This window comes from Canis aureus, chromosome 1 (genome assembly GCF_053574225.1).
Source record: "Canis aureus isolate CA01 chromosome 1, VMU_Caureus_v.1.0, whole genome shotgun sequence".
In the NCBI taxonomy this organism is placed as follows: Eukaryota; Metazoa; Chordata; class Mammalia; order Carnivora; family Canidae; genus Canis; species Canis aureus.
The window spans coordinates 42655093-42683028 of record NC_135611.1 but is presented as its reverse complement, the minus strand read 5'-3'; the positions used below and the strand labels follow the sequence as shown (position 1 = coordinate 42683028).

Sequence of the window (27936 nt, the reverse complement as noted above, 5' to 3'; positions counted from 1 at the left end):
CGTGCACTATTTGGTAGGAATGCAAAGCAGTGTGGCCTCTGTGGAAAATAGTATGGCAGTTCCTCAAGAAATTTAAAATAGAACTACCCCTACAATCTAGTGATTCCACTACTGGGTATTTACCCAAAGAAAACAAAATCATTAACTCAAAGAGATATCTGTACTACCATGTTCATAGCAGCATTATTCATAATCGTCAAGGAACAGAAACAACTCAAGTGTCCATTGATAAATAAATTAAAAAAGAAAAGATGGTATTTATATAAATATATTGGAATATTCTTCAGCCTTAATAAAGAGGAAATCCTATCATTCGTGACAACATGGATAAAGCTGGAGGGCATTTTGTGAAGTGAAATAAGCCAGGCAAAGAAAGACAAATACTGCATGGCATCACTTTATATGGCGTCTTGAGACCAATAGGGTGTGAGGATCTGATGTATAACATGATAACAAGAATTGATAACACCTGTATTGTATCATTGAAATTTACTCAGAAAGTAGAATGTAAATGTTCTCACCATAAAAAAGTAAACATATGATGCAATGGATATGTCAACTGACTCAGTGAAGGGAATCCTTTCACAAAGGATAGGTATATCAAATCACCACAATGAACACTTTAAATATCTTATAATTTTGTCAATTATGCTTCAATAAAGCTGAAAAAAAGAAAATAAGTAGTATTCTGAGAGAAATTTAACACTGGGTATCTTTCCTTTTGCCACACTTTTCCCTCACCACATTCTGGCAGTCACATCAGACCAAATCTCTTTGCTGAGCTTCACATCCATATACCTACTCACCCACAGTCCATTTAGATTTGACTTTTTCATAGCTTCGTCAAGATGAATGTGTCCCAAACATAACTGATGATCATCTTTCCTCATTAATCTCTTCCAACTTACCACTACCACAAAGCCTGAGACGTGGTGTTATTTCAAGACTCTCTACGCTCTTCCTCACTCAAACCTTCACACACATGTACACACTGATCCAATCAATTATTTTAAATTCTTTTAAAAAGCAAAATCAATTTTTCCCAGGGCCCACCATCCCTACCATCACTCACACTGTCTCCAGCCCAGATTATCACAGCAGCATACTAAGCCACCCCCTGCCTCCAGCTTTCCCCCGCCAACCATTCCCCACTGTGCTGCCAGGTGATTCTTCTAAAATCATACACCACCATGCCTCTACCCTGCTTTCATATTCTGATGCTCCTCAAAGCTCTAAGGATAAAATCTAAATGCCTTAAAACAGCTTATAAAGCTGTTCCTGATCAGCTCCTACCTCCCTTCCTGGTCTTATCTTTTACATTAAGTTCTAACCATGTCCTCTGTTCTCTCTTTTCCCTTCTCCTTCTTACCTCCAGGACTGCATACACCATTCTTTCTTGGGGGGACACACTTCCCTTACACTTAGCCCAACTGACTCCCATTAATCTCTCAAGTGTGTCAGTTGAGATATCAACTAAGCTGAGGTTCCTTTCTGCCCCTCCAATGATGCCTAGCTTTTGTCCTATCACAGTGCTTACTACATTGGACTTTAATTGCTTGTCACCATCCCCAGGTGACTATAGGCTTGATGAGGGATGCATTGTATCTGTCTCATTTATCATCATTTATTCTGTACCCAGCACACTCTCAGGCACACAGTGGAGCTTAACAAATATTTGTTATCTGAACAAAATGGAATTGCTAAAACTCTGTTGCCCCCACCCTTATCCCGTCTGGAGAACAGGTCTTTTGAGGGGTCAGGTTGGAGTTCTATAAAGGAAGTAATGACTGAGAAGATGATAACCCCAAACAAAACAATGGTTGCCATACCCAGGACCCCAAAACTGAGGTTCACAAGGGCAAAACTTGGTCCTAAGAAATTTGTTGGAAATGAGAGTTCAAAAGATTTTTTAATGAAAATCATATATTAATATTCATTAGAAAATGAAGGATTGGGGCACCTAGGTGGCACATTACATTGAGCGTCTGGCTCTTGGTTTCTGCTCAGATCATGATCTTAGGATCATGAGACCAAGCTGCATGTCAGGCTCCACACTCAGCTTGGAGTCTGCTAGAGATTCTCTCTTCCTTTTCCTCTGCCCCTCCAACTCATTCATTCTCTCTCTCTCTCTCTCTCTCTCTGTCTGTCTCAAATAAAGAAACAAATCTTATTTTAAAAAAAGAAAATGAAGGATTAAAAATGTTCAAGGTAATGCCAAAGAAAAAAAATACCAAAATATGCACCAAAATAATCATCTCTGAGTACTAGAGCAGACAAGGCAAAAAGAAGAGGTAAAAAAAAAAAGCTTAAATTAGCTTTGCCAAATTCTTAGGGCTAGAAAGGAGGAACAGGGGAGAAGGAGGTCAAAGATTCTGGTGGCTTGTGCCAGGATGTCTCAAAAATTATTCTTATCATTAATCAAAAAGAGGATCGGATTTGGGAGTAGCGTGGGAAGAAGAGGTATGGAAAATTTTGAAGCATACTGTATTTGAGATTTCAGTAGCACACCAACAAGCAACTACCAAACAATTATTATAAATGTAGTACCAAAGCTTGGGAGGCATGTTAAATGAAGTTGGAAATCCTATAATCCAGAAATTCCACTTCTGGGTATATGCCCAAAAGAACTGAAAGCACAGACCCAAACAGATATTTGTATATCCATGTTTATAGTACATTATTCACAATAGCCAACAGCTGGAAACAACCCAAATGTCCACTGGCAGATAAATGGGGGAAAAATATGGTATATACATTAAATGGAGTTTTATTCAGCCTTCAAAAGAAATAAAATTTGGATACATGCTACAACATAGATGAACCCTAAAGACATGCTAAGTGAAATAAGCCAGACCCAAAAGGACAAATATTGTATGTGTCCACCTGGATCAAGTACCTAGAGTAGTCAAATTCATAGAGACAGAAAACTGAATAGGAGTTATCAAGAGTTGTACGAAGGAGGAAATGGGGAATTTATTGTGCAACGAGTAGAGAGTTTTCATTTGGGATGATGAAAAAGTTCTGGAGATGGGCACTGGTGATAGTTGCATAACAATGTGAATGTAGTTAACATCACTGAATTAAAATGTATTAAAATAGGAAATCTTGTGTTATGTATACTTTACCACAACTGTTTTAAACAAAGCTGGGTGTATAGGAAGCATCTTCATGAGGTAAGGCAGGAAAAATAATTAAAGATGTGCATTTTAAGTTGGCCTGTTTAGATTTCCCTCTAAAAAAAAAAAAAAAAAATGTCCTTGGGCCCAAGGGCTGGCTAGCAGTATTGGCCATGTGGTCCCCATGGACCACACACCACGCCAGGTGACTTTAGCTGTTTTTCTCATCTAAACATCACAACTAATAAGTCAGGTCATTGTAACTCCCATATTATTGAAGCAGAAACTGAGACCCCAAGAGATTGACTAACTTGTTCAAAGTCACTCCACTACTAGAGATGGGTCCATAATCAAAGCCTTGGTCTACCTCGTTCACAAGACTTGTTACTCCAGGAATACCCACCATTGGGCTGGTGTCATAGAAAGAACTCAATACCTAGACCTAGCCAGATGTCTAAATACTATTATACTTTAAACTACAATCAAAATGTTTTTCCCTAATGTAATTACAATATTGTAATATCAGGAGGGCATTTCAGAAGCAGCAATGAAATTAATTTCCAGAACCTGTGATTCCTAAGACTCCCAAAGGTAAAGATATGAGAGATTAATCATATGAAATATATTTAGCAGTAGATTATGGCATATTTTATCAAACTCTCCCTAGATGACATTCCAGCACATTCCAGCACAAAATAGAGAAAGAGAGAGTAGAAGGCAAGGTATTAGGGAAATAAATAAGAAATTTACTTTCTGAAAAAGAACAACTGCAGTATTATGTTTGGAAATAAATTTTGACTCAGATATTAAAGTGAATATTCTCTGATTTATAGCCAGTGCATTGAGCCAAACAAAACGAAATAGAATTTGGCTGTCTCAGTGAACACATTCCTAAAAATCCAGTGAGGACATTCAATGTGCCATGATTTGAACTATTTCACAACTACATCTGTATGTAATGGCATACAAATAAAAACAGCATGCCTTAATAATGCATCCTGAATTACATTTTTACAGCTAGTCAATTCTGGTATATTTTAAGTGAAATAAAAATATTATTTGCATCTGAGAATATTTTTAAAGTAAAAAATATTTAAAGGAATTCTAGGAAAGATAATTGTCCTAAACAGTTTCTTTTTCTACGTGAAAATGAAGAGGAAATCCTTTACTTGCCCTCGTCAGACCCCAGTCTGCTAAAAATTTTGGCCAGGGTAATGGACATGATCCCTCTCCTTGTCCAGCATTGCTTACCATCTGCAAAACCACAATTGTTTTAAGCACCTGGCACAGGATCAAACCAACAGCTGCAATAAAGGAAAACATAATGAAATCAGTGACCACCATCTCATTGTAATACACCAGAGACAATGAACCACTTTCAATAATGCCTCTTAAGACTCAACAAATAAGCCAGGGTTGTTCTACAGCCCAGAAAAGGACTTTCTGAAATTGCTCCTTCTGGGACAATAGATAAGCATCACATAAAAGAAAGCAATGTGACAACCAGTGCGATTAGTCCAATGCCAAGCAGCATTCAGCTCACCTCCAGATACCCCCTCTCCTTTGCTCTGTTCCACTGTTTCCAAAAAGTTCCCCAAGCTTTCTCTCAACTTAGAGTCATTTAAATTCCAAATACTGGCGTCAAAAGCAGTATAAACTATTTCAGTCCAAAGCTGAGGAAGCAAGTAAGAGACAAATGGGTTGGCTATCAGAGCAAGGGGGCACAACTCAGAAACCCTGAGCACCACTGTGCTTACTGGCCTGGCTTCCATGGACCACTTAGAAGCCACTGTCTCACCCTCTCACTCCCTGACGAAGCACTGTGGTGCTTTGAGACAGAAGGGAAAGAAGGTGTTTACTCAGATCTAGCATGGTATGGAATATGAAGGTCCTTTAAGCTTCTGGCCACCTAATTGGTAAATAAGGGGTCTCATCCTTCTTCAGGAGCCCTCCAAGATGAAATTCCTAGGGAAGTTCCTCCCAGACATGCTGATAAAAGTCATGAAAGAAGAGGCAAGAGCTTCTGTTTCAATGGTCAAGACTCCCCCAGCACATTTGAACACAAGTTTAGTTACTCTTTTTATCTTTAAGTCTATTTCAAAAATGAGGAAATAAGCCAAAAGATAGTCAGTCAGACTTAGAAATGACTACCATTCTATATTCTTGGCTTGAGTAACAATTTCTCTCAACAGATAGAAATAAATGGGTTCATTCAATATTGCCAATGAACCTTTCATGGTAAATTTAACCCAAAATAGCACAGATAATCTCACATGTTTTCTAGTCCTCATGGTTGGGGACAGTTTCTCTGACACATAGCCCTGTGGCCTAGTGAAGAGCTAGATGAATGTTAGATGCTCAGTAAACAAATGTGCAGGAATGTATGAAATCCATACTTCCTGGGCATCCAGACAGAGCAGGTCTATGTGGCCAGACTGCCTTATGAGGAGAATTCTCAGAAGAGCCACTCCACAATGCTCAGAAAGGAGTTTTCTCATTTCTCCAGGGTGTTCAGACTTTTCAGTCTATATGCCTGTCCACAGCTCATTCCAACTAATGAAAACAAGAGAGCTTGGAAAAATCTAAAATCTCCTCCCTATCCCACCCCACCCCACAAACCTAGGAAAAAAACTTCCAGAAAGAAAATGGCATGAGTGCCCCACACAAGCTAAATTGTTGGATTCTTGGCCTCATGCTCTCATCTATGAAAGGAAAGGGAAGAAGAGCCCATTCTGGTTCTAAACTTTGATTATTCTCTTTTCTCCCTTCCTGACGGACATACTTACTTTTCATTTGTTTTCTTAGGGTTCTGGATTGATTTTTTTTTTTTTTTTCCTGCTGAAGAACTGATTTCCATCTATGGTTGCTGCACTAAATGGAAGGAATATGGGTGTATCTGGGGAACATCACCGTGCTCAGAGCACTGGCTCATGTTTGAGTCCAAGGCTTCATGGGATCCCAGGTGAACCAGGCCTCTTATACCTCCCTTAGTGGCTACTATGAGGCCCAGAGATAATATATGTAAACATTTGGTCAAACTTAAAACTTTGTGCCAACAGAATGTATCACTATGGACTAAAATATAGCATTTTAAAAAATGAGACCAAAAAATGAGTACATCTATTTACTGATACGGAAAAATCTTCAATATATATTATTCAGTGAGGAAAGCTATTCACAGAATAATGTGTAGAGTATAATGCCACTTATATAACCAAAATATATATATGCGTGTAAGTGTATGTGTATGTGTGTATATATGTGTATGTGCAATTTTTGGATGAAACTATTCATAGAGTTTACCGATCAAGAAAGGAAGTATGGATTTTGGTAGAGACCAGAGGAAGGTCTTGTATCATCTTAAACTGTTTAACATGTAGCATGTGTATTCATAGTTTTTTAAATAATAATCAAAATAACAATTTTAAAAAGTGTTTTAAAAATTTCCAACCAAAACCAACCTGGCATTAACAATCTTCATTCCTTTTCTAGTTCTGCTACCACCCATTCAATGGTTATTTCTCTCTACTTTACAACCCACGGACTGAGTAATAAACTTAACCACCAGAACCTTGTTAAGCAAAGGAAAATTTACCACATTTATTTTATAAAGAATAGAAAAAGGGCTAGCATGAGCTGTGTTTTTTGATCTGCAGAAACTCCAGGAAAGAACAAGTAGCAGACACCCAAACCACCCAAACCACAGGCAGAGGCTCCAGTCTGTTTCTGCTCCTGTCACAAAGCCATCCTGAGTATCTGTGACCCTCCCCCTACCCTTGCTGGGTCTGGCATCCCTTCTGCTGACCCAAACCTTTATTCCTGAGGGACAGGAGTTCTCCTCTCCATAGAGAGGGTGAAGTCATCAGTCACCTTTAACCTTTGCCAAGTAGGATATAAGGAGGCACACAGGGTGCCCCAGGTTCTGCCCAATGCATGCTAACAGCCCCATTCCCTTTGGCAAGCAGGACCAATCCTAGCCACTCTGTTCCTCTCTCTTCTTGCCTTTAAACCTAGTGGGATGAGGAGCCAGCTACAGTGGCAGCCCCCATTCCCAGTGACCCTATTAGAAGCATTCCTCCATTGAGGGAGTCAATAAAACACAACAGTTAAGAGAACACAGTGGGGGGGGAAAAAAGAGAGAACACAATGGGTTCTGAATTCCAACTAGTTGGGTTGAATACTGGTTTTATTTCTTAAATGCCTCAGCTTCCTCACCTACAAAATGGGAGCAATTGTAGAGCTGACTTCCTAGGATTTTGTGGAAGATTAAATAAGATGATCCATAGAAAAGCCATAACTAATTCTCTTCACATCATGTAACTTGCGAGGCTACAGTTATGCAGTCAAGTGCAAATCATCCAAAACAGTTCGTCATATCAAAAAAATTCACTCCAGTCAGCATAAGGCTAACTGTCAGACCTGGAAACTATTCTAGTGCTTGAAAAAGCAAGCAAAACTGTAAGAAAAATATTCATTTATTCGAGCTTCTTAAAATACATTCAAGCACCTTTCTAAACAACCAAGAATTACAGTCTAACTGTCCAGGAATGTGGGGAAGTCATAACATGCTTCTTCGAATAGAGCTAAACTACCCTAATAACTCATTTCTGGGCTTTAAGGAGAATGTTGTCGCCTTTTCTGTCCAAGAAGATAAAGGATAAAAGCCATCTATAGCCAGAAGTAAGCCCCAAACTATTAAGCCAATCTGTACTCTGATTTCTGATTCAAGGTACCTGAATTATCCTCATTGCTTACAAATAAGAACAAGGAAGGACTACATTTATAAAACAAAATATATTTCAAGAGGTGTTAAATTTGGTATAATTACCTTTTTGAAATCTACTCTTTTCTACTGATTAATAACTTGGTACCACTCCAAATTCCCATTCTGAAGTGGCAATTATAAAGGTTATTATGAAGTTGTGTTTTTTTTTCTAATTTACTAAAATATTCTGGACTAATTTGGAAGCAGAGCCCACTCTTCGGGAATGCTTTCATAAAAAGAGATTGTACTCTTTAGTGTCACTATCAAAGACATGGCAAGATTTAAAACAGACTATTTAGACTCATCTAACCATAGGATAAAGTCTATCTCAATGATCTATACATCCAACAAGTTTTAATTTAAAAAGTGTTTGCCCTTAATTCTATACAGTGCAAGTTAAACACTATATTTGCTCTTTTTTTAAAGGATATTTTAACTAAGGAAAGACTAGATAAAAGTTTTACAAAAAGAAGTGGTGCAAGCAGAAAAAAACATTCAAGTAATTTTGAGTCTCTGCTACATGTAAGAAGCTACATATAGGTTTTTGCCCCCTCCCCATTCAAAAGTAGAACTTTCCTATGAAAACCTTTGTAAGACAAAATGGTATAAAGCAAAGAGTGTCCACTGCTTTCCAAAAGTTTGCATTAGGGCCACATTGCTTTTACAGAAGACCGACATTATAGTACCTTTTTTACTATAGCCGAAAAAAATCTGAAGAGGACTTTAGCTTTTACAATAAAAGCTATTACTAATGTACATCTTTCATAAAAGTGAAGTGTCCTAACATGAACTTTCAGAAAACAAAGGATACCTATACTTGATATTTTAAGAGACCCAACGATACACTGTGCTCTCCAAAGCTCAATATTTTTATTTTTTTGAACTGTTTTTAAGCTCCATGCTCAGCATGGATCTTAACATGGGGGCTTCAACTCACAACCCTGAGATCAAGACCTAAACTGAGATCAGAGTCAGATGCCTAACTGACTGACCCACTCAGGCATCCTTCCAAAGCTTGACATTTTTTTTAGAGAGAGAAAGTGAGCACGTGTGCCAGCAGAAGGCAAGGGGAAGGCAGAAAGAGAAGGCGATAGAGTATTTCAAGCAGCTCCACGCCCAGCACCCCAACAGCTGGCTCTATTTCACAACCCTGAGATCATGACCTGTGGCAAAATCAAGAGTCAGATGTTCAACCAACTGAGCCACTCAGGTGCCCCAGCTTGAGATTCTTTTTTTTTTTTTTTTTTTTTTTACAAAGATTTATCTATTTATTTTAGAGAGAGAGAGGATGCCCACAAGCATGGGGAGGGGCAGAGAGAGAAGGAGAGAAGCAGACTCCCTGATGAACACAGAGCCTGATGAAGGGCTTGATCCCATGACCCTAAGATCACAACCTGAGCTGAAATCAAGAGTCAGAAGACCAACCAACTGAGCCACCCAGGTGCACTCCAACATTCTCAGTAAGTTAAAGAAGCACAGGTAAGAGGTAGACATCCACAGAGAAGTTTTCAAATCTCTGACAGTCTTCCTTTGGTATGGGAGTGGAAATGTGAACTAACTTTCAGGTGTTGGCTATGAGAGAGTAATTTTTTTTTTAATTTTTTTTAAATTTATTTATGATAGTCACACACACACACACAGAGAGAGAGAGAGAGAGGCAGAGAGAGAAGCAGGCTCCATGCACCGGGAGCCCGACGTGGGATTCGATCCCAGGTCTCCAGGATCGTGCCCCGGGCCAAGGGCAGGTGCTAAACCGCTGCGCCACCCAGGGGTCCCCGAGAGAGTAATTTATATTTAAGAAGTAAGGTAAAGATTGATATAGAAGCAAAATAATGAAATGGTAAGGTATTTACTCTACTTAGCTGTAGAGTAGAAAGATATCCTAGAGGAAACTTGATAAAGCCAGTTAGAGGTAATAATGATGATGGCCATTTATAGGTTAAACATAATCCCTAACCACTCTATCAGTCTAGCAAGGTAGAAATCACTGTGCCACTTAGGACTGAGGAAATGGAAGTTCAGAGACACCAGGAAAAGTAGACACTAACAGGGGTATTTGGTTCACAATGTTATCCTTTTCTCTGGAACAGCCCCCTATATAGGGTAAGCTCCCAGGATCACTGTGAAATGTGACTCTGTCCCACAACAACAGCCAGTTGGTTTAATGGTATGCCCCTGACCAAAGGTGAGCAAATCAGAGCCCTTCTGCTAATATCTTCTAAATGGAAGAATGTCACAGGATATAAGGCATGGCAGCTGCCGCCCATCCTGCTTCCCTTCTTAGGGAAAACACAAGATTACAGACAGCAAGAAGCTGGCACATGGAGAGGCACAGAGGCAAGGCTGGGGTCCTGACAGATTCTAAGACCCTGGTCCCACAGTCACTGAGGTCTGGCTACACCCCTGCCATAATTGCAGTTGACCAAGACACTCAAGTAGCCTTCCACCAAAACTTACCCTTTGCCCCCCACCCCAAAACTAGTTTGAATTTGATTTTGGTCACTTGAAACAAGATCTATCTAATACATGAAATACATTTTCTTAGATTACATAGCTGATAAACCATAATATTTTTATGGCAATTTATAATTATACAGCAGATTCTCATATGATAATCATTTTTATTAGCTATCTTCTATAAATTGTGACAAACTATGACCTGGATCAAAAGTGCAAAAAATAGAGGATAAAGATCAGTCATGCTATTTTGCAAGTCATAAGTCATGCAAGTTGAAAAAAAAAAATGAGTGAAAGAAGGAAAAAGTAAAAGGTTAATGAACATGAAGCCTTGTTTTTCTGACCCCTTCTGGATCTACTGCCATATCGGCAGGTACAAAGCAGATAGTCCCATAATGACTGCTCTTGTAAAGATTTTCTTGGAAGAATGCTACCGTAGCCTGACTCATACACCTTCTTATAATAGTTCACCCCACTTAATTGGTAATTGAAACAAAGCAGATTTTGAAGAAAGGAACAAATCTCTACTAAGTTTTCCAAAAATAAATCAATTTGACCTGTTATTTCTCGATAAATCATTCAGTCTTTAATTTCTATTCCTTTCACTTTAAATACACTATTAAGTACTTAAGTGACTTCATACCATGAAGCATAAATCACAGCAATCCCTAATCCAGTTACAGTTTTAAGCAAAAGGGCAATCCTAAATGGGACTCCACTGGACCAGGTGTGAGCGAATTTGTGCATTCTTAAAATACAAAGCTAAACTCATTAGGGCAAAGAATAAAGCAATCGAATGTAGTATATTAATTCACAGATAAAATACTAAGTACAAACAGGAATGGATCAAGAAGCAGGATAGTAGGCTAGGACACATCTCAAATTCAACTTCCAGTCTTATTGCTCAGTCGTCCAAATGCACCATTTAAAAAGAAAGAAAAAAAATCTAAGCATCCTGACTCAACATCTCAGAATCCTCCCCGTCCTTGCCCTCAAAATCCTGTGTGTCTATTGTGATTGGTTGCCAGGTCTACTTCCAAATCAGCTGCTGTCTCTCCTCTAGCAAAGCAGCCTTTCCATATCGTGAGGGCAGGACCCACATCAGCTGCCAGAATGCACATCCCATGATCCTGTTCTGCTCCTCAGTCCCCTCCAACTTTCTTTACCTTGTCCATGTCAATGGTTCCTTGGCTCTTAAAGCTTTTGCCATGTGTAAGCAAATTCTACAAGAGTAAATGAACTGATTTAGTAGTCATGACAGTATTTTAAAAGAGCTCTCTTCTCAGGGTGGTGAAAATGAAGAACTTTAGGGGACCTGGGTGGCTTAGTTGGTTAAGCATCTACCTTCAGCTCAGGTCGTAATCTCCAGGTCCCAGGATCGAGCCCCACATCGGGCTTCCTGTTCAGCAAGGAGTCTGCTTCTCCCTTTCCCTCCCCCATCTTGTACACTCTCTCTCTCAAGTAAATAAAATATTTTTTAAAAGAAAGAAAGGAAATGAAGAGCTTTTAAAAGAGAATGACCTCAAAAACTAAAATTAATTTGAATAAAGAAGCTCCAGCATTAGGCAAATCGAGAGAGAAAATTTAATACCTCTAAAAAGAAAATCACCAAGATGCTTGTGATATTTCTAAGAGTTAATGCAACAAAATATTCTGTCTCTGCCCTGTGGAAAGAAGAAACAGCTTATACTAGGGGCACATGAGCAGCAAGAAGATGCTCTACGTTTGCACTATTGATCCTGAACTGGGGCAGCCAGGAGCCAACATAGAGCTTAGAACTTCCTGGGACTTCAGATAGTGTAGACCAAAAGACAGTGTCAGCACCTTGTCATTGGGGATTTTTCTATCCTCTGGCCTTCTTAAAGATATAGATTTACTTTTTAACAACAACAAAAAAAAATAGAATCATTACAGTGATTAGTCCATTAGAGTCAAAGATAACTTTTTGCTTTCAATTTTTCCAGCTACTTCAAGATGACTTTCCTACCTTTTATCCAACTATCTTCAAAATTAAAAAAATACAAAATTTCTAAATAAAGAAGTAGGAGCAGAATGAATTGCTGGAGCTGCATCAGTTGCTTCTGGTGCCACTGGCACAGGGAGTTCATGGTATAGGGCAGACAGTCAAGGTGACAATCAAGCACTGTCTCCAAACTGGCCTGATGTATGCAGTAATTCAAATATGTGTGGGCTTCATGGCAAACTAAGATGCAAATGCATTGGAAAGCACCACTCCTTTCATGAAAGCTAACTGTCAGAATGTGCTTACTCAATTAGCGGACACTGAGGAACAATATAACCACCATCATGTGCAGGATCTCAAATTTTATCTCCTTGTTCTTGAAAGGTCTTGGAAATGTCAATCTAATGCATACATAGTCTAGCGCCTTAGACAAAAGCTAAGACACCAAGGGATGAAAGCCAAATCCCAACTCAGAGCTTCATGAATTTCAATGGTTGTACTGCCATATTTAAATCAAAGAGGAAAAAAATTCTCACTAATCCTAGTCATCTTGAATGACTAAATTTTAAGACTTTGAGGGCATCTTTTAGGATTATAAAGAAGACTTTTGAAGGTAATGGGATCTGAGAAATATGAAAATGAAGTTAAGAGCCCCTACATCTGGGCATCAGGATTGCAATTTTTCCTTTCTGCAAGGTTTCAGTTCTATTACCAAGCAACTGCAATCAACAAAGTGGTAACACCCAGCCCCTCCCAGAGGCTGGCTCCTGCTCCCTGGGATGTATGGTCAGAGTAAACAATCATTGTTTGGCTGCATGACAATAATACTTCATCCTTGTTGGTCTGGTTAGCTACTCTAAAGACCTAGATTCCCAGTGGTATCATTAACACAAGGCCTTTCTTTCTCTTCCTTTGTTATAGCTTCTCAACAACTCAAAAGAAATAATATTTTGTGGGACTCAGCTACCTAATATCCACCTGATGCAATATCGCTTGGGTTCATGAATAATAAAATGAAAGCTCTACTTCAATGCAAACTTGTCCTCTTGCAAACAAAGAATAAAGACATTTTGATTATAAAGAATGAAGATTTGCTAGGCACATAATAATCTTTCTCTACTTAGAAAGGAGTAAGGAAAATACTAGTGTGAAATCAGTTAATCAATTGCAACATAGATATTTAAAATACTGTTTTTACAAGTAAAAAATGCTTATTGTAGGAAGATTAAAATGTACATAAATGAAATAATACAATTTAGCCATGATCCTTTCACTCAGAGATACTCACTGTTAATATTTTATAGTACATATTTCCAAAATTTGTACATACTCCTTTCCCTCTATATATGTATGTATATGAATATGCATAATTATGTATATACCTATGTTCATGTGCATGTGTATATGCAAAATATACACATATACACTCAAACATAAAAGAATGTGCTTACAAGAAACCTTTGTCTCAAGCTCCTTCTCCTATCTCGTATTCAGAAAAACTAAGAAGCATTTTATGAGCAATGATGGTCTACAAGGCTCTTAACAGTATTTGTATTTCTTGGAAAAACAGATCCAAAATTAGGGATTGTGACTCTGATACCCTTAACTGGTTCAGAAACCAGATGTGGGAACAAAAGCATGAAAAAGGAGATGGATCCCCATGTCCCAAAGCCCAGCCAGCCACACTCTGCTTCTCCTGCCCCTCCCTTGGATTTACAAAAACTCAGGAAGGAATACTGCCAAAATAGGCTACAGAATGAGGGCACCCCGGTGGCTCAGTCAGTTAAGCACCTGCCTTAAGCTCAGGTCATGATTCCAGGGTCCTGGGTTTGAGCCCCACATTGAGCTCCCTGCTCAGCGGGGAGTCTGCTTTTCCCTCTCCCTCTGCTGGTACCCATGCTTGTGCTTGTGTTCGCTCTCTCTCTCTCTCTCTCTCAGCCAAATAACAAATAAAATCTTTAAAAATATAGGCAGCAGAATGAAAAAAACCCGTTTCTGGGATTTACGTTCATACACTGTGGCATCTCATGCATACACCAACTGCATCAATAGTCCCAACCTTAAGACCAAGTATTATAGAGAGAACAGAGGGAGGGGAAATGAACTCTTTCAAATATCCTGCACACAATTGATGAAAACTAACCAAACTGTTGTCTTCCTTCTCCAAGATCAAGTTTGCTGCTACACGTTTATCACCTACTAATGGTTCACATGATGGAAAAGTTTATGTCAATTCTCGAAAGCAAAAGTCTCTGGTCGTTTTAAAAAACATCCCTTCATAAATATCTCATAAAACTAAAACCAGGAAAAATATCAAGAAAGTTGCAAACATAAAAATTATGAAGTCTAAGACAAGCCTCCCTAAATATACCTTAACTTGGGACCAACTGTTTTCTTCTGCATCAACTATCACATATTTTTACCTCCAGAATATATTACTACAGAGGAACATCTTTAGATATTTATTAACATCACTCAGGTCCAACTTCAAAAATAAGTTGAAATAAAACACTACTCACATCCTGGAAATGAAGAAAGTATTATTAACTTCTGGATACATAATAGATTTAATTGCTAATAATAGCAGTACAGATATACACGTGGAATATGTTTTTTAAATGTGTGGTTTTTGAAAACCTACATTCTTCTAAAATACTATATATCACTGCACAGCATGGAACATGCAGAAGGGAGGATGTAAATCACAACAAGAAATCATGGAGCACAACATATTATCAGTAGAATTCTCTGCCTGGTCCTCAGGACAGACACCAGTTGAAGCACCATCTCCTCCACAATGTCTTTGGATATACTCCAAAACATTGTGACTGCTCCCTCCTCTCAACTTATAACTTCTCCTAAACACCCTTTTGTTCCTGTATCCTGCTTTGCAACATCTCTTACAGTGCTGTGTTTAACTTGTCTATGGTGTAATATGTATTATTACAACCTTTCCCTTTGTGCACAAGCTGAATCCTTCATTGGACTTCAGGGTCTCTGGATTATAGATTTTTGCATTTGTGAGGAACTCATGCAGAGAGGTCTGTGGGTGTGCACACATGTGTTTGGACGAGTACAGTAAGAAAAACCAAGAACTGAGTCCAGTAGAAGAGAGGCCACACTCCTCAGAAGTCAGGTCGGGTGGTGAAAAGGGGAGAGAATGGTAGGTACCAGATAACACAGGTAAGGAAACACAAGTCCCAGAGGGTTTGGTGATGACATGGAGCAAATTAACTTGAAAAGCATTGGAGCAGTGCAAGGGACTGTGCATGAGGTAGAGGAAAAGACAGAGCTGGTCTGCAGGGGCTTGTGCAGTGGCAAGGGTATCCCTGGAGTAATGGGCATGCTAGCAATCAAAAATAAATAAATAAACAAACAAACAAACAAACAAACAAACAAATAAATAAAAATAAAGGAGAAAATTATCTCTATGATGACTATAAGGTACCACTATGGCATTGGTTAACAGTAGTGGCAAATGCACTCTTACACACTGCTCAAATGAATTTCCTTATTAGTAAGTCTGAAGTGTCAAAGGAACAAAACAATCATGAAATCTGATTATCTTAAGAATTGTAATTTATATTCTCTGGCGTATAAGGAAAATATTGCATGTGTCACTTAATGAAATATACTGAAGTGATGCAGCCATTATTTTAAGTCACTGTGTTTAGATTTCAATCACAAAAAAATTCATATTTATATATGTAATCTAGCCACCCATTCACTCCATACTTCCTAATACATCATACATGATTTTGAAACTGCCAAATGATTCAGACAAAAAATTTAAATCCATGTATTCTTTCTCAAAGAAAATGGGGAACAGTACCTAATTGCAGAGAGATATTATAGTTAATAATTAATAATAATTAAGTTGTTTTCTTTTTTCCTTTATTTCTTAGCAACTAAAAAAATAAAATCTCTTTTTATTGCAGCTAACAAAAAATAAAATGTGGGGAAAATAATAGAAGTGCTCTTCCTCACTATATTCTCTCTCAAGTCAAATATTTCTTTCCTTTAAAAATATCAAATCTGGGATGCCTGGGTGACTCAGCAGTTGAGCGTCTGCCTTCGGCTCAGGGTGATCCTGGAGTTCCGAGATCTAGTCCCACATCAGGCTTCCTGCAGGGAGTCTGCTTCTCCCTCTGTCCCTCTGCCTATGTCTGTGCCTCTCTGTCTCTCTCATGAATAAATAAATTTTTTAAAATCTTAAAATATATATATATATATATATACATATATATATAATCTGCCCTATAACTTGCACACGAGGAGAGAATTAACATTATAGCAAGAAAAATTTTACAAATTAGATGATATACCTATTTGAAGTAGATTTTTCTTGAATGTTATTTTTCAGTCAAAAAAACAGTCCTTGCCTGCAAGGAAGTTATAGTATAACCTGTATATAGAGCTGAAATAGTAAGGTATATTATATAGTTCAGAAATGAGCAGCCTACATCTCAAAGCATACGTTTTTCTGAATGAGTATCAGAAAAACAGACCATTCTATTTAAAAGGATATAGCGTTTTAAAGGTATTAACACAGGCAGCCCTGGTGGCTCAGCGGTTTAATGCCACCTTCAGCCCAGGGCCTGATCCTGGAGACCTGGAATTGAGTCCCACTTCGGGCTCCCTGCATGGAGCCTGCTTCTCCCTCTGCCTGTGTGTCTCTGGTTCTCTCTTTCTCTGTGTGTGTCTCTCATGAATAAAGAAATAAAATCTTTTTAAAAAATAATAAATAAAAATAAGGGTATTGACAGCAGCTTTCTATGAAGGAAAAGAAACTTGGGCAGAATTGGGCCTTGGGCCACCATTGGTAGGTTTTGTAAGAACAATGTCGACACGTAATTGTGAGGGCTAGTTGATGCCCTTTGAAAATGTGCCAATTAAAGACTATCTATAATTTTGTGCGAAATTTTGTGCGAAATAGGGCTTTCTAATGGAATTGTTGATATGCGTAACCACTGCATATGGGCACAAACTCTACCACTTTAATGGAAACAGTCAATGCCATCACCAGGACAGAACCACTTAGTAGGGAAATTGGAAATTTAATTTCAATCAGATGAACAAAAAAATGGAGAAGAATGTTTGAAGTGGTAGCATAAAAAACACCAGTGATTAAAAACATTTGGAACCTTTGCTTACCCTTCAAAGGCATTTGTTGCCATGGTTTTTAAAGACCTCTGAAAGCTTCAGCTGTGTCCACAAGAGCTGCCAAGAAATAGGGGTTCTATACTGATTTTATTTGTCAGATGCATTTTGTCTTAATTATCTCCAAGATAAAGATTACTTGGCCAAAGGGAGAAAAAGGAAGAGCCACTATCATTTCACAGGTAAAAAGACTATGATTTTGCTTTTCTGAGGCCTTCTTCCAGTGTATGCATTCATGTGCACATACATCAAATTTCATACTCTAGCTGTAGAGTAACAAGCACTTAAAATCAGTAAGGAGAATGACATTCTTACATGGAAGAAAGTTTTCAGTTCTTGAACTTCAAGGCTGTGCCTTTCTTTTTTTTTTTTTTTTTTTTTTTTTTTAAGGCTGTGCCTTTCTTTTTGTCTGATGAGAACCAGGAGCCAAACATCTAGCACATTTACCAATACCTAGGGGTAAGGACTTTCTTTCAAAACGTTTCATCACAAATGCTTTCATTTGAAAATTACACGATAGTTATATATGTACACATGGAAACTCTCCTGCCCTTTGGCCTCAATGGTCTTACTTCTTTGCTGTACAACATGCATGTTACTATAAGATGTAAAGGAAAAATGAGAAGTAGAAATAATGGAAGGATTAGGCAAGCTCTGGGTCCAAAAAGATGCCTGTGGATTCCCACCATAAAAAAAAAAAAAAAAAAAAAAACCTGTTTTTTATTTGAAAATCATAAAAATGCTTCTATTTATTCCTGCTGTTTACTATTTGTTACAGCTTACTATGATGGAGTTAGCATATTCTCTTTTAAATTGTAAACTCCTTGAGAGCAGCATTTGGCCCTGTTGGGCTAATTTGTCATTTTCCTCTTTAGAAGGGCCTTGAACATACACTTTGAATAATGAGAGTGTTTCTTACAAGGTTTTAGGAAGATGCAGGGAACTCATAATACATAATTATGAGAATCAAGAGGAAGTTTCCGGAGTTATTTCTCCACTATTAATAATGGGCAACCTTCAGAAAGTAGTTAAACCATTCTTTTCACCAAGTTTCTTTCAAAATAATTGAGGCAATCGATTCAAATCTTCAGCCCTGGATGGTCTGCAGAGTGCTAATTATCTCTTTGTAGCTGCTGGGTAATACTGTCTGGATACCCAGCTACCATGTCAAACCCAGTATGTATGGAATCGAACTTACCATACAACCCCTCTCTGATTGGCCTTTCTCTTGCTTTTCTCAGCTCAGGTGATGATGCTATTATTTTCCCTCTGTATGTGAACCTCTTAACTTCCTTCTCTCCCAGACATCTCATACTGAATCACCTTAAAACAACATAGATTCTTGCATTATAATATCCTTCCATCTAACCCCTTTTTTCTTCATTTCACAGAAACCCAAAAGCCCAGAAATATTAGAATACCAGCCATGTTTCCACTCTCTCCCTCTGTAATCTCTCCTATATGCCTCTGGGAGGTTAATCTTAATTAAAGTGCATCTTGTCCCATCTCTCCCATGACTGAAAAAATGTAATGGTTTGGTGTTACCTGAGGCCCACAAACGGATCCTAACCTTCCTCTCATACTTTTTTTTTTTTTTTTAATATTTTTTATTTATTTATTTATGATAGTCACACAGAGAGAGAGAGAGAGAGAGAGGCAGAGGGAGAAGCAGGCTCCATGCACCGGGAGCCTGACGTGGGATTCGATCCCGGGTCTCCAGGATCGCGCCCTGGGCCAAAGGCAGGCGCCAAACCGCTGCGCCACCCAGGGATCCCCCTCTCATACTTTTTTTTTTATTCACTGAGTGATTCCTACAATACAAAGCCTTGATCTGGACCTTACCTGTGAGGTGCTCACATTCGGTAAGAAGAAAAGACACATCTACACGAGTACTTGCAGTCCTAGACACAGAAGGCCACAAGAGAGAGAGAACTTCTGCATTAACAGCAGAGAAGGTTTGATGACAATGACTCCTGACTAGAATAGGAAGAGCTTTTACACGTAGGTTTGGAAAAGAATTCCCAGCAAAGAAATGGAATGCTCATATTGGAGTAACAACAGGTAGTCCGGCATAAAAATATTACTTCAAAAGTAGAAATGGTGACTTGGAAATCCTTGAATGGTGGTCGAAGGATTCTTCTCTGGGCCATAGAAGTCATTAGAGCCTTCTGCACAAGATACTGACATGATTAGTTATCTTCTTTAAGCACAGTAGGAGACTGGCAGTATGCAGAATGACTTGGAAGAAGGAAAACCAAATGAAGCAAGGGGTTAAGTGAAGGAGAAAAAGCAAAAAGAAAAATTAAGTTCTTGCACTGAGCCTGGGAAAAGGTAGTAAGAATTGGACAAATACACATTAGAGAAGTGATCTCAACAGAACTCCACTACAGTTCTGATGGGAAACATCAGGAGTGAGAAGCTAAAGATAACTGACCCTAAGGTTTTAAGTGTAAGTGCCTGAGGGAACAACACTCCCCAGAGGAGTGGCTAGTGTCAGATGAAGATCCATGGGAGGGGCAGCCCCGGTGGCATGATCCTAGGTGTGATCCTGGAGACCCGGGATCAAGACCCACATCAGGTTCCCTGCATGGAGCCTGCTTCTCTCTCTGCCTGTGTCTCTGCCTCTCTCTCTCTCTCTCTCTCTCTCTCTCTCTGTGTCTCTATGAATAAATAAGATCTTAAAAAAAAAAAAAAAAGATCCATGGGAGTCCTGAGGAAGCCAGGTTGAGGCAGGAGCTACATGTGGAAGATATCTGCATAGTAGTGACCCTTGAGGTCTTAAATATTGTTTCCCAAGGGCTTCTGTGACAAAGTACCACAAATGTAAAGTACTATTTTACAACACAAAGTATTATCTCATAGTTCTGAAGGCTAAAAATCTGAAATCAAGTTGTCAGCAGGGTTATGCACTCTTTGAAAGCTGTGGGAAACACTACTACTCCTTGCTTCTTTATAGCTTCTAGTTTTTGCCAGCAATCCTTGGGGTTCTTTGGCACATAGATTCACTACTCCAATCTCTCTCTCAGTGGTCTTATGGCATTCTCCTGCCTGTCTTTTTTTTTAAGATTTTATTTATTTATTCATGAGAGACACACACAGAGAGGTAGAGACATAGGCAGAGGGAGAAACAGCCTCCCTGTGGGGAATCGGATGTGGGACTCGATCCCAGGACCCCAAGATCACAATCTGACCCAAAGGCAGATGCTCAACCACTGAGCCACTCAGGTGCCCCTCTAAATGTCCCTCTTAATAAGGACATTAGTCCTATTGGATCAAGGGTCCACCCTACTCCAATATGACTTCAACTTATTTAACTGCAATGACTTATTTGGAAATACTGAGGTATTGGGGGTTAGGGCTTCAATATGGCTTTGGGGGAAGCACTATTCAGCCCAAAACAGATATGCATGAGACCACCTAGGAAACTGGTTAGAGAAAAGGATGGAAAGGTAAAGAGACTGCAAATGCTGGGGAATGCCTAGTTTTAAAAAGCTAAAGCTGAAAAGTAAAGAGGCAGAAAGAGGACAATAGCCCTCTGTTCTCTCAAGGCTTATTTCCCTGAGCTTATCTTGGTTTATGCCATTTTACATTTCTGGAATTACTTTCCAAACTGCTTGTTACGTATGGAAATCCTTCATTTCTTTCGAGGCCTATATCAAATATGCCACTTGCATTAATGTTTCTCCTGCCAGCCTTACCCAGTGAAATCTCTTCCTTCTCTGAGGTCCTCTAGCAGGTCTTATCTACTACTCTTTTGACCGTTTGTCATACTCTACTTATGTGAGTAGAGTGTACTCAACACTAGAAGAGGCATTGGAGCAACAGTAACCAACAGGGCAGAGCAGACCTGACATCAACTTTCACTGAGCTTACGTTCAGGTTCAGGCAGGAATCTGGGGAAGCAGCACCTGGTACAGAAAGACAATCATCAACCAAATGATTAAATAAGAGAACTTCATTAATGGTTTAAGGGCCTTAAAAAATAAGGGTAATGGAGTATAAAACACACACACACACATACACACACACAAGCGGCAAATGTTTGTAGGATTACTTTGGGTAAGGTAATCATGGAAGACTTCTCTAAAGATACTGACACAATCATGACATGACATGATCTTTTTCTCTGAGAAAATGATCTTAGGCAGAGATCTGAATAACAAGAAGCCAATCAAGTAAAGATGTGGGTGTTGCAAGCAGAGGGAAAAACGTGCTGAGGTCCTGAGGAAGGAACATGGTTGGTGTGCTGGAGGAAAAGAAAGGCCAGTGTAGCTGGATGGCACTAAACAGTGGGGAGAAATAAGCAGGTTTAAGATAGTGGAGAATATCTGAAGCCATAGGAAGGAATCTGGACTTTAAGTGCAGTATGAGTTTTAGGGGAAAGACCATATGACCTGGTTAATATATTTAAAAGATTTCTCCTGCTGTTGCATGGAGACTAGATGATAGAGGCGCAAGTGTGGAATACAGAGATCAAAATTCAGTATTATTGTGTGCATATATTATCAAGGCCTCAACTTTGAGCTATATCTCTGAAAGGATTCCAGAGATAAAATAGTTACATGATGAGAAAGCAGCCTCCATTTCTTCCCCACCCGCTGGCCTTTTCCAGGCATGGGTACATATGTCAAGCCAGAAGGTGACTAGAAATGTGAAACTATATGCAAAAACTAATCTGTCTTAGAAGAATAACGGTGATTTCCTAAGCACAAAAGGCCTAAATTCTCTCTTAATACAGCTCTACAAAGTGGATGGAACCAGCTAAATAGGCAAGGTTCTTCAGAAAGTCAGGCTCTGCTTACCCTCAGTTGCTGTTTGGGGAGCTATCCAGGGTGCTGGAATTCTCTCCCCTCCCCCTCCCATGCTTTCCAAGACCTAATGCTTGTCAGTTATCCTTATTGGACCTAACACCTCACTACCTTGAATCATAACCAGATTCCACTGTGATACCACCTGATGTCCTTCTGGTCTCAGCTAACCCTTTTTTTTAAGATTTTATTTATTCATGAGAGACACCGAGAGAGGCAGAGACACAAGCAGAGGGAGAAGCAGACTCTATGCAGGGGGCCTGATATGGGACTCGATCCCAGGACTCCAGGATCACGCCCTGGGCGAAGGCAGGTGCTAAACCGCTGAGCCACCCAGGGATCCTCAGCTAACTTTTAAATCAACACCTGCCTGGGCCATGTCTGTTTGATCTAATGTTAATTATCTTCTTTGTACATCTGAGAAAGATAATATGAAGTGGCAGCATAGCTAGTGGTATACAAATAGGCTTGGGACTCCACTGTACCTCATGACCGTTAGAAATAATAATGTCAGAGAAGCAGTGAGCTCAATGGAGTCTTTGTCCTTTGGAATAATATTCAAAGGTAGTACTGGGCTGTTGAACCAATAATCAAATCTGCTTATATAACTCATCCAAGGTCTCTGCCTACAACACAACTTAAGAACATCCAAGGTCTCTGCCTACAACACAACTTAAGAAACACTGCTTCTCCATCTGCAATGATTAACAAGCTCATGTACTGTCCCATTTTACCCCTCCCTTAAATAGCATCCTTGACTTTGCTTTTAAAAAAAATATGTTCAACTGAAAGCCATTACTCAATTTTTTGAGTAATCAAGTTTATACAGTAAGTAGTGGATGAAAATTTGTATGCTTTCAAATCAAACACTTTACCTCTTCAACTAAAACACTTAGAGCACTAGAGTAATCTGATGGATACTCATTTCTAGCTCTCTTCTTAAATAACAAGAAAAACAGGGACAGCTACAGCATCTTCAGAAGTTTCTACCTACATATCAGACCCTTCACTGTCCTTAAATAGGTTTGAGGGGCAGTATGACTTATAAAGAGCCAAAGAAGTTCAGTAAAAACTTTTTAGTTGCAAGTTTTCAAAACTACAATGAGAAAATGGGACAAGAAACCAGTGAACTTGCTCTGGTATTTCCTTTATATATGCACAAACAAGCCAAATACATAGAAATACCATTCAAGTAAAAAGGAAATAAATTAGTTTGTTTTTACATAATCTAAGAATAAATATATGGCCAAGAATGTCTTTGTTTAATCTAATGATCAATTAATTTCATTAATTTCTATTCACAGAGCTCCCCAAACTCCCTTTCACCTCCTGGTCTTTGCTTATATGCTCATTCCTATGAGTGAACATCCATCCCCTCCTTTATTTTGCTCACTCGACTCATCCTCCAGACTTAATTTTAAATCAAGAAAACTTCTCATAGCCTGACTCAACCCCCAACAGGACTGAGTGACATTTGGACTCCTCTATAAGACCCTCCACTCATCCTCATCTTGGCACTTGTCACACTGTAATTTAGTTGCCAATTTTTTTTGCACAACTCTCTCACTACCTTTTAGGGTCTATGAGAATGAGGACTATGTCTTTCCTATAATTTTATCTCCAGGACTCTCCACAGTGTTCTGGCTAGTAGAGGCAATCAATGAATAAATAAATGAATTAATAAACAGAATCATTTTTAAGGTCCCTCCTCATGTCTAAAGGTACTATCTTTGTCTCATTTCTATGCTTCTTCTAAAACTTTGGACTCAATATTCACCTCATTTAGTAAAGCTTATTTAAGTGACTTCATACCATAATACGAAGTTTCTGAAGCCAGGCAGAAATTGTAGCTTATGCAGTTTATATATAGTACAATTTTATATAATTTATAGTACAATGAAATCCTACTGTTTAGTCTGTATATGTAAGATGGAGATAAGATATATATTTTAACCATCAAAGAGTAAGCAGAATTTTTTTTTAAATGTTTGAACTTTTGATAATGCCATATACCAATAAAACATTTTTTATTAGCTCACATTTCCTTCACTATTTTTATAAGTGTATTTTTCTTTTTTCCTTTTTTTTTTTGCTCTGATACTTTAATGCTCAGAGTATTCAGTATGATGTGAAGTTATACAGTACAATCTTCAATGCTGAACAAATAGGATAAAAATAATTTGTGAGAATATTGGTATTGTTCCTTGAAGACAGGTCCTTTTTATCTTCAATCTTAGTAATTTGACCTTTATAACTGAAAATATTTATTTTCTTATATTCTTCTATTATATTCCTTATCTTTATCATATAATTGCACTTCACCTATACTGACTTACTCTCTAATTATATCATAAGAACAAGTATCTTTGCCACCCCAATAAATTTCCCAAATAAATTCCAAATTTTGTGGGAATACAGATTATGTCTGACACATATTTTGATTTCTCTCAGAACATCTAGCACAGGTACAGAGTAAGTTTTTAATAAATATGAATAGTCAAAACTTTAGATTTAGAAACATCTATTCCCTTTCCATGCGTTAAATCAAGGGTTAGCAAATTATGGCTCATAGGTCATTTCTGGTCAGTTCTGGCCTATTTTTGTGTATAAAGTTTTATTGGCACACACCCATTTACTTATATATTGTCTATGGCTCCTTATGGGCCACAATGTCAGGGCTGAGTAGTTGCAACAATGACTGCAAAGCCTAAAATAGTTACTATCTGGATTTTTACAAAAAAAATTGTTGCTGAACACTGCTATCAATGATTTTTACAGATGAGAGAACTCAGTTTCAGATAAGTCAAGTTTATAATTGAACCTGTTCACTAAACCTACCTCTGTCAGATGATTTGTCAATACCAGATTAAATATTTGGTGAAAATAATGCTATTTTAGAATATATAAAAGCAAATAAACAGTAATATCACAAATGAATATGGTTGTTGAAAGACCTTTCAGGGCTTATCCTAACTTAAACCAAATAGAAATGCCATTTTTCTAAATTAAGACAGTATCATTTGGTAAAATTGAATAATCTATGTTGTTTTAACACATAGATATGTGTATATATACATATCCATGTATACATTTATATATATTTATACATATATATTACATATGTGTGTATACATGTATAAAAAAAAATTTGCTATCAGAGAATATCATTAATTTTATTTAAGAAACCCAACAAAAAAAGTGCAAATCTTACAGTAGATTTCTAAAAGATGTTGAAAGTAAGAACTGTCAAAAAAACTGCTTTAAAATGGACTGAGATAAATATATATATATATATATATATATATATATATATATATATATATAAAATGAACCAAGATAAAGTTAATTCAGCTAATCTAAACTCCTGTCAGACTGCTATGCCTGTCAGACAAAGAATCTTTAGCATAGATATTTTGGGTAGTAGAAATGATTGATGTTTCTCCCAGAGCATCCTCTAAAATGCAACAATATAGACATTCTTGGAATAAAAATAAATTGCAGCTGTCAGTATAAGGGTGACTTGGTAAGCCACATATAAAAAAAGGATCAAGGCACACAGGTGAATGAAATGTTACAAGTAAATACTAACTGCTTATACTGATAATATGTCCCCTATTACAGGTCACCAGCTATTGAGTCTTCTCATTTTAGCAAAAGTCATATCATCTACTGAGACAACAAAGAGGTGGAGGAAGAACAAGAGAAGAACAAGTCAAGTTAGAGTTGATGCAAAGAACTGGTGCTCTGGAGCAAAGATCAGAACAGAATCCATATCTGGACACAACCAAGGTGGAAGGTAGTAATGTACAGACAATTCGTATTACATGTATTGTATAAGCCCCGTTGCCTGCAACACATGAATATCTGAGCACAGACCTCTGGAAACCCAGCTATTAAAATCCCCTTCCTGTTGAGTTGCTCAAGACTGCTTGGATCTTGCCAATGGAAGGAGCATAATTACTCAGCCAGCCACAACTACCCTGGTCTTTGTCAACTCTTTCTACCGAGAACTTTTTTATCTTCATGTTTCTACCAGAGATACTAATGGACCTACCAGGTATTAGTGTTTTCTACTACAAATGGCTGCTCATATGCCTTCTTTCTTCAGTTGCTTCCCTTCAAGATTAAAGGGAAATAAGTTGTTTTCAACACACTATTACCTTGAATACTTCTCTTGAAAAAGGCCTTACAGCCCTCACAGGACCAGACTCCATAATGGTAGCCTGAGGCATAGTCATTGCACACTGCACAGTAGCGAGTCTCCTTGGCAGACTCCATGGCCATGTTTCCTTTGTCACTGGTACTGGCCAATCTCTCTCTGCCACCCTGGCGTCGATTATCTGAATTTGGCCTGGAAAAAAAGAAATAGGAAAAAATAAAAACAGTGAATCTATTAACATTAGAAAAGCAAAACATGTACACTCTTCTAAAGAATAAGAGGCTTGGGGGATGCAGCAGATCCACTTTATTCTGACATTTTGAAATAATGAATCATAATGTAAGCTAATCTTTCATTACCTCTTGCCAGCTGTTACAGCAAAAGGTGTTTGCCTATTCTATTAACCTTGAGGGGAAATTGTTTATTGCAAACTTGCTTAAAAAATGGACTGCCTACACCAGAATATATTATTCAGAAAATGACAAAATGAAATTAGCTGGTTTTTAATAGATTTATTCACTTTTTTTCAGGGATTCACAGTTAATGAAAAATCATCAGAGACCAATGGTTATTCAAATTCTACACACACTACGGATCTTTAGGAAATAGAGAAAAAGTATAAACCAGCTGGAGCATTTGAAACTCAAATGAACTGATGAACAACACAGAACATCTATAGAAAGGTAACAATTCAAATTTTTATGTCATCATTATCATGTAACCCTGGATACCAGTTTTTATCACTTGACTATACCTTCAAGGTGCCATTCAATATTCAACACTGCTCTTTAAGAGTGTGTAGAATAAGAAGAGCAGAGAAACACAAATGATTATTCTAACTTTAGAAAAGTGCACAGAGGATATATATCCCAGAAAGAGACCCGAGAATTAACAGTACTTTCTAGGATAACCAAGGAAATGAAGAAGTCAAAAATTTTAAGGAGGAAGAAACAGTGATTGATACTGCCAAATGGGGCAGAGAAGTCCAATAAAGCAAGGACTGATGGAATGCAGTTAGATTTGACGAAGAGGAACCTCAGCAGGGAATTTCAGTAGATGAGTCCAAGCACAGGCCAAAAGCCAGTGGGTGGAAAAGTAAATGGAGTATGAGGAAATGAAAATGAGTGAAGGCCATTCCTCTGAGAACTTGGATGACAATGGGTAGAGAAAGAGATGGGGTGGTTGCTAAAGAACATAAAGATAAAAAAGGATTTTCAGAATGGAAGTGGAAGCCTCATCTAGAATGAAGGGAATGGGCAGTAGAGAGGGAAGAGCTGAGGCTATAAAGTAAGGCAGAACAGAGCAAAGTCAAGGGAAGTCTAGCAGTTGGGATTAAAGTCACAGGTAGAAGGCACAGCCTCAACAAAGACACCTTGAAGAAGACAGAGAGAAAAGAGGTCAGAAAAGGAGATGAAATGAAGTTTGCATCTCTTGTTTAACCAAATATAGGACCGGAACTTAGATCAATCCAGGATTTGCTAGGCATATGCAACTGAATAAAAGCAGTG

At 38.2% G+C, this 27936-nt stretch overlaps 1 protein-coding gene across 3 annotated transcripts in view; it reads right to left on the bottom strand.

The window, feature by feature from the left end:
• The window catches only part of ESR1 (estrogen receptor 1), a 277313-nt gene that overhangs the window by 208132 nt on the left and 41245 nt on the right, over positions 1 to 27936 (bottom strand). For 2 of the 3 annotated variants that reach the window (XM_077896968.1, XM_077896956.1), the window contains exon 3: positions 26424 to 26620. In XM_077896968.1, the coding sequence (XP_077753094.1) occupies positions 26424 to 26620 (197 nt within the window). The remainder of the gene's footprint in view (positions 1 to 26423; positions 26621 to 27936) is intronic. The other variant, XM_077896962.1, reaches the window with a different exon arrangement.